The sequence below is a fragment of the Eumetopias jubatus genome, unplaced genomic scaffold, assembly GCF_037043125.1.
Source record: "Eumetopias jubatus isolate StellerSeaLion01/CBP00866 unplaced genomic scaffold, mEumJub1_p1.0 scaffold_11, whole genome shotgun sequence".
In the NCBI taxonomy this organism is placed as follows: domain Eukaryota; kingdom Metazoa; phylum Chordata; class Mammalia; order Carnivora; family Otariidae; genus Eumetopias; species Eumetopias jubatus.
In genome coordinates this window covers 45263937-45278210 of record NW_028274817.1, presented here as the reverse complement: position 1 = coordinate 45278210, position 14274 = coordinate 45263937, and the positions used below count along the sequence as shown (strand labels likewise).

At 37.3% G+C, this 14274-nt stretch overlaps 1 protein-coding gene across 1 annotated transcript; it reads left to right on the top strand.

Annotated features, from left to right (window-relative positions):
- Nucleotides 1–11050: 11050 nt before the first annotated feature.
- LOC148163057 (melanoma antigen preferentially expressed in tumors-like) lies at nucleotides 11051–13739 on the top strand. The gene is made up of 3 exons (XM_088028496.1): nucleotides 11051–11346; nucleotides 11801–12403; nucleotides 13226–13739. Exons 1-3 carry the CDS (start codon nucleotides 11051–11053, stop codon nucleotides 13737–13739), a joined length of 1413 nt encoding a protein of 470 aa, XP_087884622.1.
- The last annotated feature ends 535 nt before the right edge of the window (nucleotides 13740–14274 follow it).

The following is a 14274-nucleotide window of genomic DNA, read 5'->3' as shown; positions in this document are numbered from 1 at the left end:
GCCAGTTACCTCGTCCCTCCCCCACCCACCTCCCTTTCCACAATCCTCAGTCTGCTTCCCTGGAGTCAAGGGTCTCTCATGGTTTGTCTCCCTCTCTGATTTCTTCCCATTCAGTTTTCCCTCCCTTCCCCTATTGTTCTCTGCACTATTCCTTATGTTCCACATATGAGTGAAACCATATGATAATTGTCTTTCTCTGATTGACTTATTTCACTTAGCATAATACCCTTGTTATCCATTCTTACAAATCTAATTGATTTCTCTAGTCAACTAATATATATAGTACAAGATTGAATAGGAATGAAGTGGTGGGCATACTTTCCTTGTTCCTGACCTTAATGGAAAACCTCTAGTGGTACCACATTAAATAAAATATTAGCATTAAGAATTCATTGAAGATCTCTTATCATGTTAAGAAGACATTGCCTGATTCCTATTTTCTTGAGGTTTTTTCCCCTTTTTAAAAACACGAATGGGTGCTGAATTTTCCCACAGGTTTGTTTAGTATGTATGGTGATAATCACATCGTATTTGTCCTTAACTATGTTACTATGGTGAATGATATAAATGAAATTCCTAATATAGAACCAACCTTGTATTAATGAGAGAAATCCCACTTGGTAACAGTTTATTGGTTTCTAAATGTATTGTTGGATGTTTGCTAATATTGTATTATTTTTGTATCTACATATTAACTGTCAGTGTCATACTTGGTTCATAAAAGGGGTTAAGGAATATTCATTCCTTTTAAATGCTCTTGAATAATTTATAGAAAATTGGTACTATCTGATCTTTGATGGGTTACTAGAATTCACCTGTAAAACCATTTGAGTGGTGCTTCTTAGGGGTTATTTCTTTTTTAAAAAGTTTTTTGTTTTTTGGAGAGGGGGAAGGAGTGACAGAGGGAGAGGAAGAGAGAGTATCTTTTTTTAAAAATTTTTATTGTTATGTTAATCACCATACATTACATCATTAGTTTTTGATGTAGTGTTCCATGATTCATTGTTTGTGCATAACACCCAGTGCTCCACGCAGAATGTGCCCTCTTTAATACCCATCACCAGGCTAACCCCTCCTCCCCTCTAGAACCCTCAGTTTGTTTTTCAGAGTCCATGGTCGAAGAGAGAGAATCTTAAGCAGGGCTTGATCTAATGACCCTGAGATCATGATCTGAGCAGAAATCAAGTCAGTCACTTAACTGACTGAGCCACCCAGGTGCTCCCTAGGGGTAATTTCTTAATAACTTTCTCTATTTCTATGAAAATTGCCTAATTTAACCTTTCTAACACTAAAGCCAGAATTTTGGCCATCTGTATTTCTCTAGGAAATTATCTGTTTCATGTAGAATTTAAAAATTTATTTGCATAGAGGTTTGTAAATAATGTATTTTCTTTCTCTGTTTCAATGGTTATTTTTCCTTTGTCATTTATTATTATTTTTTAAGATTTTATTTATTTATTTGACACAGAGAGAGAGAGACAGTGAGAGAGGGAACACAAGCAGGGGGAGTGGGAGAGGGAGAAGCAGGCTTCCAGCTGAGCAGGGAGCCCAATATGGGGCTCGATCCCAGGACCTGGGATCATGACCTGAGCCGAAGGCAGACACTTAACGACTGAGCCACCCAGGTGCCCCGTCATTTATTATTTTGTATATTTGTGCCCTCTCTTCTTTCATCAAGCCAGCTAGTGGTTTCTCTATTTTAATAAGCAGAATGTTGATTTTTTAAATTTTGCATTTCATTCATTTCTGCTTTAATATTTATTATTTCTTCCTTGTGCTTTTTTTTGTTTGCTCAGTTGTTTCCTGTTTTTGTAGTTTTTTGAAGCCATACTTCAAATTCATTTATTTTCATTATTTTCTTTTTTATCATAAAAATATTTAGTACTCTGAATATGCCTCTGATCACTGCTTTAAATGTATCTCATAGATTGTAATATGTATTTTTTATTGTCTTTATAAAAATTTATGTAACTTTAGTTTGTATCTCTTCTTAAAGTTTTTATTTAAATTCCAATTAATTAATATACAGTCTCAGATGTATACCCAGTTACATACAGTTTCAGATGTACAATATAGTGATACAACACTTCTATACAGCACCTGGTGCTGATCACAAGTGTACATTTTAATCTGCATCACGTATTTTATCCATCCCCTAACCCACCTAACCTCTGGTAATCATCAGTCTGTTTCTTGGTTTGCCTCTCTCTTTTTTCCCCTTTGCTCATTTGTTTTCTTTTTTAAATTCCACATATGAGTGAAATCAGAGCTATTTGTATTTCTATGACGTATTTCACTTAGCATTATACTCTCTTGCTCCATCCATGTCATTGCAAATGGCAAGATTTCATGCTTTTTATGGCTGAATAATATTCCGTTGTGTGGTATATATATCACTTCCTCTTTATCCATTCATCTACTGATGGACACTTGGGCTGCTTCCATAATTTGGCTATTGTAAATAATGCTGCAATAAACAGGGGTGCATGTATCCCTTTGAATTGGTGTTTTTATAATTTGGGGGTAAATATCCAGTATTGTGATTACTAGGTCATAGAGTAGTTCTATTTTTAACTTCTTGAGGAACCTCCATACTGTTTTCCAGAGTGGCTGCACCAGTTTGCATTCCCACCAATAGTGCAAGAGGGTTGCTCTTTGTCCACATCCTCCCCAAAACCTGTAGTTTCTTGTGTTGTTGATTTTAGCCGTTTTGACAGGTCTGAGGTGATATCTCCTTGTAGTTTTGATTTGCATTTCCCTGATGATCAGTCATGTTGAGCATCTTTTCATGTGTCTGTTCACCATCTGGATTTCTTCTTTGGAGAAATGTCTATTTGTGTCTTCTGCCCATTTTTTAATTGGATTATTTGGTTTTTTGGAGTTGAGTTTTATAAGTTCTTTATTTATTTTGGATACCAACCCTTTATCAGATGCATCATTTGCAAATACCTTCTCCCATTCTGTAGGTTGCCTTTTAATTTGTTGATTATTTCCTTTGCTGTGCAGAAGCTTTTTACTTTGGTGAATTTCCAAGAGTTTATTTTTGCTTTTGTTTCCCTTGTGTCAGGAGACATATCTAGAAAGAAGTTCCTTTGGCCAATGTCAAAGAAGTTACTGCCTGAGATCCCCTTTATGAATTTTATGGTTTCAGGTCTCACATTTAGGTCTTTAATCCATTTTGAGTTTATTTTTGTGTATGGTATAAGGAAGTGGTCCAGTTTCATTCTTTTGCATGATGTTGTCCAGTTTTCCCAACATCATTTGTTGAAGAGACTGTCTTTTTTCCTTTGCATATTTCCTACTTTGTTGAAGATTAATTGGCCATATAGTTGTGGGTTTACTTTTGGCTTTTATATTCTGTTCCATTAATCTATGTGTCTCTTTTTTGCCAGTACCATACTGTTTTGATCACTATAGCTTTCTAATATAACCTGAAGGTGAGAACTATGATGCTTCCAGCTTTTTTTCCCTCAAGATTGCTTTGGCTATTTAGGGTCTTTTGTGGTTCCATACAAATTTTAAGATTATTTGTTCTAGCTCTGTGAAAAAAGTTGTTGGTATTTTGATAATGGCATTAAATGTGTAGATTGCTTTGGGTAATATAGACATTTTAACAAAATTTGTTCTTCTAATCCATAAGCATGGAATGTCTTTCCATTTCTTTGTGTCTTCTTCAATTTCTTTCATCAGTGTTTTATATTTTTCAGAATACAGGTCTTCCCCCAATTTGGTTAGGTTTATTTCTAGGTATCTCATGGTTTTTGGTGCAATTTTAAGTGGGATTGATTCCTTAATTTCTCTTTCTGCTGCTTCATTATTGGTGTATAGAAACACAACACATTTCTGTACGTTGATTTTGTATCCTGCATTTTTGCTGAATTTGTTTATCAGTTCAAGGAGTTTTTTGGTGGAGTCTTTCAGGTTTTGTATATATAGTATCATGTCATCTAGAAATAATGCAAGTTTTAGTTGCCAATTTGGATGCCTTTTATTTCTTTTTGTTGTCTGATTGGTGTGGCTAAGATTTCCAGTACTATGCTAAATAAAAGTGGTGGGAGTGGACATCCCTGCCTTCTTCCTAACCATACAGGAAAAGCTCTCAGTTTTTCCTCATTTAGGATGATATTAGTTGTGGGTTTTTCCTATATGGCCTTTATAATGTTGAGGTATTTTCCCTCTAAACCTACTTTGTTGAGAGTTTTTATCATGAATGGATGTTGTACTTTGTCAAATGCTTTTCCTGCATCTATTGAAATGATAATATGATTCTTATCTTCTCTTTTATTAATGTGATGTATTACATTGACTGATTTGTAAATATTGAACCACCCTTACAAGCCAGGAATAAATCCCACTTAATCATGGTGAATTATTTTTTTTAATATATTGCTGAATTTTGTTTGCTAGTATTTTATTGAGAATTTTTGCTTCCGTGTTCATCAGGGATATTGGCTTGTAGTTTTCTTTTTTGTGGAGTCCTTATCTGATTTTGGTATCAGGGAAATGTTAGCCTCATAGAATGATTCTGGAAGTTTTCCTTCTTTTTCTGTGTTTTTTTTTTTTTTTTTTTTTTGGGTGGGGATCACTTGAGGTGAATGGTATTAACTCTTCTTTAAATGTTTGGTAGAATTCACCATGTGTTCCTGGACTTTTGTTCATAGGGAGTTTTTTGATACTGATTCTGTTTCTTTGCTAGTTATCAGTCTGTTCAAGTTTTCTGTTTCTTCCTGTTTCAGTTTTAGTAATTTATATGTTTCTAGGAATTTATCCATTTCTAGGTTGTCCAGTTTGTTGGCATATAGTTTTTCATAATATTCTCTTATAATTGTTCGTATTTCTGTGGTGTTGGTTGTCATTTCTCCTCTTTCATTTGTAATTTTTGTTTATTTGGGTTCATTCTCTTTATGATAAATCTGGCTAAAGTTTATCAATTGCATTAATTTTTTTCAAAGAACCAGCTCCTACTTTCATTGATTTGTTCTATTGTTTTTAGATTCTATTCCATTTATTTCTGTTCTAATCTTTATTATTTCCTTCCTTCTGCTGGCTTAGGCTTCATTTGTGCTTTTACTAGCTCCTTTGGGTATTAAACTAGGTTGTTTATTTGAGATTTTTTTTTCTTCTTGAGGTAGGCCTGTGTTGTACTATACTTCCTTCCTAGGACCACCTTTGCTGCATCCCAAAGGTTTTGGACTGTTGTGTTTTCATTTTCATTTGTTTCCATGTATTTTTTAATTTATTCTTTTATTTCCTGGTTAACCCATTCATTGCTTAGTAGCATGTTGTTTAACCTCCATGTATTTGTGGTCTTTCCAGGTTTTTTTTTTTTTTTTTGTAGTTGACTCTAAATTTCATAGCATTGTGGTCAGAAGAGGTACATAGTATGATTTCAGTATTTTTGTATTTGTTCAGGCCTGTTTTGTGACTTAATATGTGATGTATTCTAGAGAATCTTCCATATGCACTTGAAAAGAATATGTTTTTTGCTGTTTTAGGATGGGATGTTTTGAATATCTCTTTTGAATCCATCTGGTCCAGAGTGTCATTTAGAGCCATTGTTTCCTTGTTGATTTTCTGTTTAGATGATCTATCCATTGATGTAAGTAGGGTGTTAAAGTCCCCTACTATTATTGTATTATTATTGATTAGTTCCTTTATGTTTATTATTAATTGTTTTATATATTTGGGTGCTCCCATGTTGGGTGCATAAATATTTACAATTGTTATATCTTCTTGTTAGATTGTCTCCTTTATATCTCTTGTTACAGTCTTTGTTTTAAAATCTGGTTTATCCAATGTAAATATTGCTACTCAAGCTTTCTTTTGATGTCCATTTGCATGGTAAATATTTATTTCTCCATTCCCTCACTTTCAATCTGCTGGTGTCTTCAGGTCTAAAATGAGTCTCTTGTAGGCAGCATATAGATGTCTTGTGTTTTTTTTTTTTATCCATTCTGACATCCTGTGTCTTGTGATTGGAATGGTTGTTCCATTTACATTCAAAGTAGTTATTGATAGATATGTATTTAGTGCCATTTTATTACTTATTTTGTCATTGTTTCTGGAAATTTTCTCTGATCCTTTCTTGTCTTTGTCACTTTTGGACTCTCTTTTCCACTCAGAGTGTTGCCTTTAATATTTCTTGCAGGGCTGGTTTAGTGGTCATGAACTCCTTTAATTTTTGTCTGGGAAACTATCTCTCTTTCTATTCTGAACGATAGCCTTGCTGGGTAGAGTATTCTTGGCTGCAGATTTTTCCCCTTCAGCACATTGAATATATTATGCCTTTCTCTTCTGGCTTGCCAAGTTTCTTTTGGAAAATCTCCAGCTAGCCTTATAAGTTTTCCCTTGAAAGTTATGGACTTTTGTTATGTTGCTTTTATGATTTTTTCTTTATTGCTGTATTTTGCAAATTTAATTATAATATGTCTTGGTGTTGGCCTGCTTTCATTGATTTTGATGGGAGTTCACTGTGCCTCCTGGATCTGGATGCCTGTTTCCTTCCCCAGATTTTGGAAGTTTTCAACTGTTATTTCCTCAAATACATTTTCTGCCCCCTTTTCTCTCTTCTTCTTCTTCTTCTGGGACTCCTATAATACAAAAATTATTACTTTTGATTTAGTCACTGAGTTCTCTAAGTCTGTTCTTGTGTTTCATAATTCTTTCTCTTTTTTTCAGCTTCATTATTTTCCATTATTTTATCTTCTATATCACTTATTCATTCCTCTGCTTCTTCCATTCTTTTGTTCATTGCATCAAGTGTGTTTTAAATCTGTGTTTTGTTTCTTCATTTCTTTTTTTTAAGATTTTATTTATTTATTTGAGAGAGAGAGAATGAGAGATAGAGAGCATGAGAGGGAAGAGGGTCAGAGGGAGAAGCAGACTCCCTGCTGAGCAGGGAGCCCGATGTGGGACTCGATTCTGGGACTCCAGGATCATGACCTGAGCCCAAGGCAGTCACTTAACCAACTGAGCCACCCAGCCGCCCTGTTTTTTCATTTTTGACTGATTGTTTTTTAACTCTTTTATCTCTGCAGTAAGGACCTCCCTGAAGTTTTCCATTTTTTTTCAATCCCAATGAGTATCTTTATGATTGTTGCTTTAAATTCTCCATCCAGCATGTTACTTACATCTGTTTTGCTTAAATCTCTGGCCATGACTGTATCTTGTTCTTCACTGGGGATAAATTCCTCCATCTTTGCATTTTGTCTAAGTCTCTGCCTTCTTTTTTGTGTTAGAAAAGCCAGTTATGTCCCCTGCTCCTAAAAGTAATGGTCCTATATAGAAGTCATGTAGTGCCCAGGGCCTGGTGCTTCAGGGAGTGTCTCTGATGTGTGCTGCATGTGCTCAACTCTTGTGTTTTGGCTGCTCTATACTTCAGGCTAGTCATCTACAGAGTCTCTCCTTGCTTGCTGTTGACAGTGTTTGGTCCCTGGCCTGAATGTGGCAAGTTTTAAATAGGTATCCTCTGGTCTGCTTATATGAGATTGGACACCTCCTCCACCAGAACTGAGGCCCTGCAGAACACTCTGGTCGGGAGATGTGGTTCGGGCAGGGGTCTGTGCTGGTCTTCTGGGGTAGGGGCCTGCCACAGTGGGACTGAGGCAAGCATGACTGGGACGGGTAGTTCCATGGGAATGCAGGGAGGTGGGACTTGGTGTAAGCAAGTTATGCAGCCAGTGTCAGCAATGCACTGCTTCTGACAGGTGGCTCTGTGTTTATGCTGAGAAGCAGGGGAGGGAAATGGTGCTGGCCAGCTCCTTTATCCCAGAGAAGTGTCTCTGTGAATGCTGCCTCTCAGGGATGTACTCTGAGAAGAGTGACTCATCTCACCACTGTGTGCCTCAGATGCTCTTTGGATTGCTGTTTCTACACTGTCTGCCCCTGGGTTTGCCTGCCTTCTCTCCAGAGTAGCACAGTGTCCTGCAGGCTTTATCCCAGCCAAGCCCACTGACCTTTAAAACTCTAGGCTTTAAGCCCCTCTGGTTGCAAGAACTCATAATTCAGACCCTCTCATTTTCCAAGCATATGGCTTTGGGGAAACATTCCCTTTTCTGTTCCCTTGGGTGCTCCTCTATCTCTTGTCCTTCTCTGTGACCATGTCTCCCTCTACTCCATAGCACACGTGATCCATTTCTCCCCTAAACCCTGTCTCCATATTTTCTGCCTTCTTTGATGTGGCCTCTTCTCTCCCTTTAGTTGTGGCATTTGTTCTGTCAATCTTCTGGTCGACTTCTGGGGTATTCAAGATGATTTGATCGTTATCTAGTTGTGTTCATGGGATGAGGCAAGTGTAGGGTCCTCCTACTCCACTGCCATCTTCCTCCTACCAAGCTTTGTATCTCCTTTTTAACTTAACATTTTTAAAATAGAGGCTTTAAAAACTTTTGCAGGTAGAAAGCCCTTTCTGTTTTCCATTTTGTTAGTAGTTTAACTTTTGTTGCATTGTGATTGGATTGTTTGTAATATTTCTACTTTATGGAAATTAATGATGCTGTTTCTCTGAAATAATTATCAATTTTTGACAAGAAAATATATTCTGTATTCTCTGTCTTTCTGTGTGTGTGTATACTATGTGGTTTACCTTATTGATTATGTTGCTTAGAATTTTTACATCTGCATTCTTTTTTTATACCACTTGATCTATCTTTTACTGAGACTGGTTTCTTAAATCTCCTATTATTATTATTTTTTTAAATCTAAGTCTCCTTTCCCTTTTGCTTTATAACAGTGGTTGCTGTGTTACTTGGTGAGTAAATGTTCCTAAGTGTTATATCTTTATTGTGAATCTTGGCTTTTATCATCAAGACATATTTTTTGTCATGTTTAATGCTTTTTAAAAAATTACCCTTAACCACTTGTTTTCTTAACAGTTTACTATCTTGTCCATTCTTCGTCCCCCCACTGGTATCATTTAATATTCACCTACTGCATTATGGCAAAAAGTTTACCCTATTCTCTTCTGTTTCTCTCCTTACTCTCATTTTTAGTTGCATGATTTCTGTTTTTCTTTTCACAACATGAAGCATTTGTACATTAGTCTTTCCTCTTTTCTCCTACCTTAATTATAGTAGTAGATGTTAAAGTCAGTTATTTTGGTGACATTTTCCCTGTCATCACATGTAGGTTCACATTCTCAGTTCTATCTTTTAGAAGATTACTTGACAAACATTCTGTAAAGAGACATTTGGTAAATATTTTAAACTTGTGGGCCACAGTGTCTCTGTTATAACAGCTTTGCCATTGTTGTGCAAAAGCATCCATAAATAATACATAAATGGCTGATCACGGCTTTGTTCCAATAAAACTTTATTTACAAAATCAAGCAGTGGACTAGATTTGGCATAATCTGGCCACAATTTGCAGACCCCTGCTGTAGTAGATTCCTGAGGAAGGACTGAGTAGTGGAGAGTTTCCTAAGTTCCTGTAGGTTGAAAAACTGTTTTTCTGTAAGCTGTGATAGTTGAAGAACACTCCAGCTGGATATAAAATCTTTACTTCAGATTTTTAAAAACAAATTTTATTATTGAAGTATAGTTGACATACACTGTTATATTAGTTTCAGGTGTAAAACATAATGATTTGACAGTTCTGTACATTATACAATGCTCACCACAAGAAGTATAGGTATGATATGTCACCATACAATGTTATTACAATATTATTGACTATATTCTCTATGCTGTACTTTTATTTTTAGTACATTTCTGTTTTTAGATTTTTGAAAACATTCTGATTCAAGGTAGGTTTCATATCCTCAAATGCTTGCTGGAATATTTAATTCTGTTTGGAGTGTTAGCTCAGAGTCTCCTGATTCATGGTTGTTTAATATGTGTGAAGTTTGTTTCCTCATCTTTTTTGCAATCTTTTTATATGGAATTCCCTCTCCTTTTGTTCATTTGTATGATATTTAGTAGTTTCACAAGAGTCTTAGTTTAGTGATGTCCTTTTCTGTCATTATAGCAAAGTCCAGATCCTTATTTATTTTGTATGTTTGTTTTGGTAATCGAGGGAGTTATGAGTGCTCTGATTTTGTGGTTCTTTTATGTCTTGCAAGATCCTTCCTCTTCCTCTTTTGTTTATTTTTCCTGTCATACCCAGTTGCTAAAGTGTGCTTCTCCCTTCCCTTTTGCCTTTATTCTTTTCTGGAAGTTATGTCTTTCAAAGACTGAACCTTTAAATCATTCCTGCCATTTTACATGCTCATATTTTGGAGTCCCTTCTGTGGGTTCCCTGGACATCTTTTTCAGACTTGTTTTGTGCTTAGTCATTCTGCTATAGTTCTAGAGCAACTTTAAGCTCCTCACCATCTTTCTTCTTTTGTATTTCTTGTAGCTTTTCTTGGTCTGATTTAGCTTGCTACAAAGCCTAGTGATGAGAGTGTAACAGACTGTGTGCTGGGATTTTATGAATTTTTTTACTTAAAATTATTTTGAAGTTGGCATTTTCCATTTTATTTCATTTTTTGGAGATAGAGAAAGTGAGCATGAGTGGGGGAGGGGCAGAGGAAGAGGGAGAGGGAACATCTTAAGCAGGCTCCATGCCCATTGTGGAGCCCAATGCAGGTCTCAGTCTCACAACCCTGAGATCATGACCTGAACCAAAATCAAGAGTCAGACACTTAACAGATTGAGCCACCCAGGCGCTTCTGGCATTTTCCATTTTAAAGTAATGATAAGGATATAGCTTTTATGCAGATTTACATTTTTCTTCTTACTGGTTTATATCCTTTTGGGAGGAAATATTGGGAAGACGGCAGCTGAGTGGTTAACATTGTGTTCTGCTAATTTACCTCTGATTGCTAATGGCATTTTATCTTATGTAAATATATATATGTATATATGTGTGTATGTATGTATATATATATATGCATGCACATATATACTTAGACACACATAGAAGTCCATTTTTATTCTGTTTATATAGTAGAGGTCACCTGAGTTGGCTGTCTGATTCAATAACCATCTTGTTCATAGCTAATCTTGGAGGCAAATAAGACTGTAGATATCTTTTCAGGATTTCTAAATATTCCTCACCCTGAAGCACATTCATGAAGATGGACCAGAAGGCCATAGCCACACTGCTAGGGCTTGCTGCAAAAAGTCTACTGAGTAATGATCCTGCAGCTATCCATGCCTTGGAAGAACTCCCAAGAGACCTCTTTGTTCCCTTGTTCATTGATGCCTTCTTGGGAGGGCATAAGAAGATACTAAAAGCAATGGTGAGGGCTTGGCCCTTTCACTGTCTCCATATTGGGGCACTGAGTATACAAGAGTCATACTATGAAATCTTGGAAGCCATGATTGATGGTCTGCAGATCTACCCTGACCAGAACTCTTCCTCTTGGTAAGCCTATATCAAGTAGAAACGTAGTGAGTCAGCAGAAGGGTATGCTAGAGCCTGGGGCAGGGGGATACCTAACAGCCTTTCAAAAATAGCCAGTGGTGAATGCTGAAGATCTCTGTGGGGCTATTGGCCTAACACGTGGGGTTACCTTAGGGACTCCAATGTCTTACAGGCTTGATTATAGAATAGAGGTCACTGAGGTGGTGGATCTATCTCCTGAGTATGATTACATAGAAGGACATGGGTGTTGAGAGTGGGGAGGACCAGAGGTGAAGAAAGTATGGGTAAAGAGTGAAAGATGTTAAATTTGTATAAAAGGACTTACTGGTGAATGGTATATGGAATGAAAAACAGGGATAAAGAGTTCTATTTCTGCTTCCCGTCATTGATCTTGCTGGGTGATATTAAAATCAACTACTTCTCATGTGTGTTCTGTCTACTCCTCTCCATACAGGGGGTCAAAACTGAGGATCCTAGATTTGAGACAGGACCCAGACTGTGGAACAACATGCTCAGAGATCAGTACCACATTTCCTTTCTGTTTCCAGTCTTGTGTTTACTCTCGACACTCTATCCTTAAAACAGAAGAAGCCCAGCATAATGTCAAGTGCCTTGGAATTGTTAATTCAGAGTCTGAGCTTCTGTCAACCCAGAAGCCCATAGAATTATTAGTGGACCTTTCTTTCAATAGTATCTTGAGAACAAAGCAATTTCTTTCTTTCCTTCAGAGTAAAGTTGAGCACAGCTTTGGGTCTTTGCACCTCTGCTGCAGAGATTTGCAAATTGATAAAATCTCTGCCCACAAAAGTGTCCTGCAGTTTCTGGATCTGGGATGCATTGATCACCTGGAATTGAATCAGGCTTATCTGAATGAAGTCACCACCCTTTTGGCTCAGATGATCCACCTGAACAGCATCAGTTTGTCTAACATCTCCTTTAAACACTGTAAGGGGGAAGACTTCAGAACTTTTCTCATCCAGCTTGGACAACTAGACAACCTCCAGGAGCTCAGCTTGGCTTTATTCTGCCTTAAAGATCAACTGCATAAACTGCTCAGGTGAAGGGGTGGGGAGGAACCTCGGTTCTCTGAACACCCCATTATTAATACAGGAGAAGAGACCATACTTGGATATCCCAGGGTCCTCGTAACCTATTTCTCCTTCCACATCAGCATGGGCACTGGTAAGAGTTTGAAACTGGCCAGGCTAGTGAAAGGTATCTCGTGAGGAGACAGACAATATTTGAAAAGAAAGCTGTGCTCATTCATTTATTCATTCATTCAGTTGACCATGTGCAAACAGTATGAAAAGTTTGTAAATATATTGGTGAAAAAGACTCAGTTCTTCTTCTATTGGAGTTTACAGCTTTCTAGAGAGGAGGGTGAGGCATTCAGATGACGCACATCCCCATGGGCTAGCCACAATATTTAACATTTCCAGATCATTTTGCTCCTGTATTTTCTCCAAGGCTTAGACCCTGAATGGAGAACTTGTTTTCTGGGAGTTAGTCAAAGGGAACCCTCAGTTGGGTACTTTCCTAGACCTATCTTCACTGAGTAAGTGAACAAGATCCATTATTGATTTTGTTGTATATACCAAGTACATACAACTTTTTTCACTTAATCTTTCCCACAACCATGTATAATAATTACTGTTGTGCACATTATAAAGATTAAAAACCTGTATCTCAGAGGGGAAAAGTAACTTTCTTAGGGTCACAAGCCTATTAAGTCTGATTGCAAAGCCCACATTGTTAACCACTGTTGCAAAATATGTACAAATTGGTTTATTCTAGAGGCTTGTGTATCTATAATTCTGGTCTCGCTGCCCTGATCCAATCCTCATTTTTCTGAAATAGGGTTTCTTTTTTCTCTCTACAGAATCCTGCCACCTCAGTTGGATACATTGTGTCTATCTTTTTGTGGCCTGTCTAACAGAGATATCACTGTCCTGTCTCAGAGTTCTCAGGCCACCTACCTAAGGCTGTTGAATCTCAGTAACAACCAGATATTCTCAGAAGTTTATGAGCCCTTCCAGAATCTGCTAAAGAAAGTCTCAGGCACCCTGGAGTATCTGGAGATAAATAATTGCCTGGTAACTGATTCTACTCTCTCTGCTGTCCTCCCAGCCCTGAGCCACTGTACCCACCTCTGTGTCCTTAGCTTTGCCTTCAACCCCATTACAATGCCTCTGCTCATGGGCCTTCTGCAGCATTTAACATGCTTGATGGACCTGAAGCATGTTATTTATCCTGTTCCTGTCCACTGCTATGAACAATGGAATTTTCCTGGCAGTTTGGACCGACAGAAACTTGCTGAAGTGCAGGCCCAATTGACAGCAATGCTGCATGTGGTACAGCGAGATGACATGACCTGGACCGCTTGTCCTGAGTGATTTCCATAGCACAAGGAGTTGTTTCACCACTGATGTGTGACCATTAAAGCATTCAGTGTTTTGTCTGAAGCTCAGATTTGTTAGACACATAGATAAAATTCTACTGTTTGAGGAAACTGGGGTTAGGGAGATTGGATATGTAACTGACCTCTTATAAAGAAAAACTCTAAAAAGGAAATAGAAGAGTTTGGAAGGTCCTGTGGATCTTTTGCTCATTCCCCTCTACATCCTTTTCTGGTTGCTAACCACAATGTTGGATATATGACATAGGCTAACCCAGTGATGGCACCATCATTTTTCTTGTCACACTGATTTATCCACTTATGGACATGTGACACAAGTCAGAACAATTGAAACTCTTCCTGATTGTGGTAGTTATTGAAGCCAATAATTTTATCCTTTAGGGTCTTGCAAACTTCTTGTATTTATGATTGCCTTGGGTAGCTTATGAGAAATCCTATGTGAGCAAAAGGAAACAAACTATGCCCATTACCTACTGGTGTCTTTTGTTCTTTGTTTTTGAGTATAGTTGACA

Bases quoted from the DNA above. Each gene is read 5' to 3' on its own strand.
- LOC148163057 (XM_088028496.1), top strand. From the start codon at position 11,051: ATGAAGATGGACCAGAAGGCCATAGCCACACTGCTAGGGCTTGCTGCA. The intron at 11,347-11,800 runs GTAAGCCTATAT...CTCTCCATACAG, and splicing joins GACCAGAACTCTTCCTCTTG to GGGGTCAAAACTGAGGATCC. The intron at 12,404-13,225 runs GTGAAGGGGTGG...TTCTCTCTACAG, and splicing joins CAACTGCATAAACTGCTCAG to AATCCTGCCACCTCAGTTGG.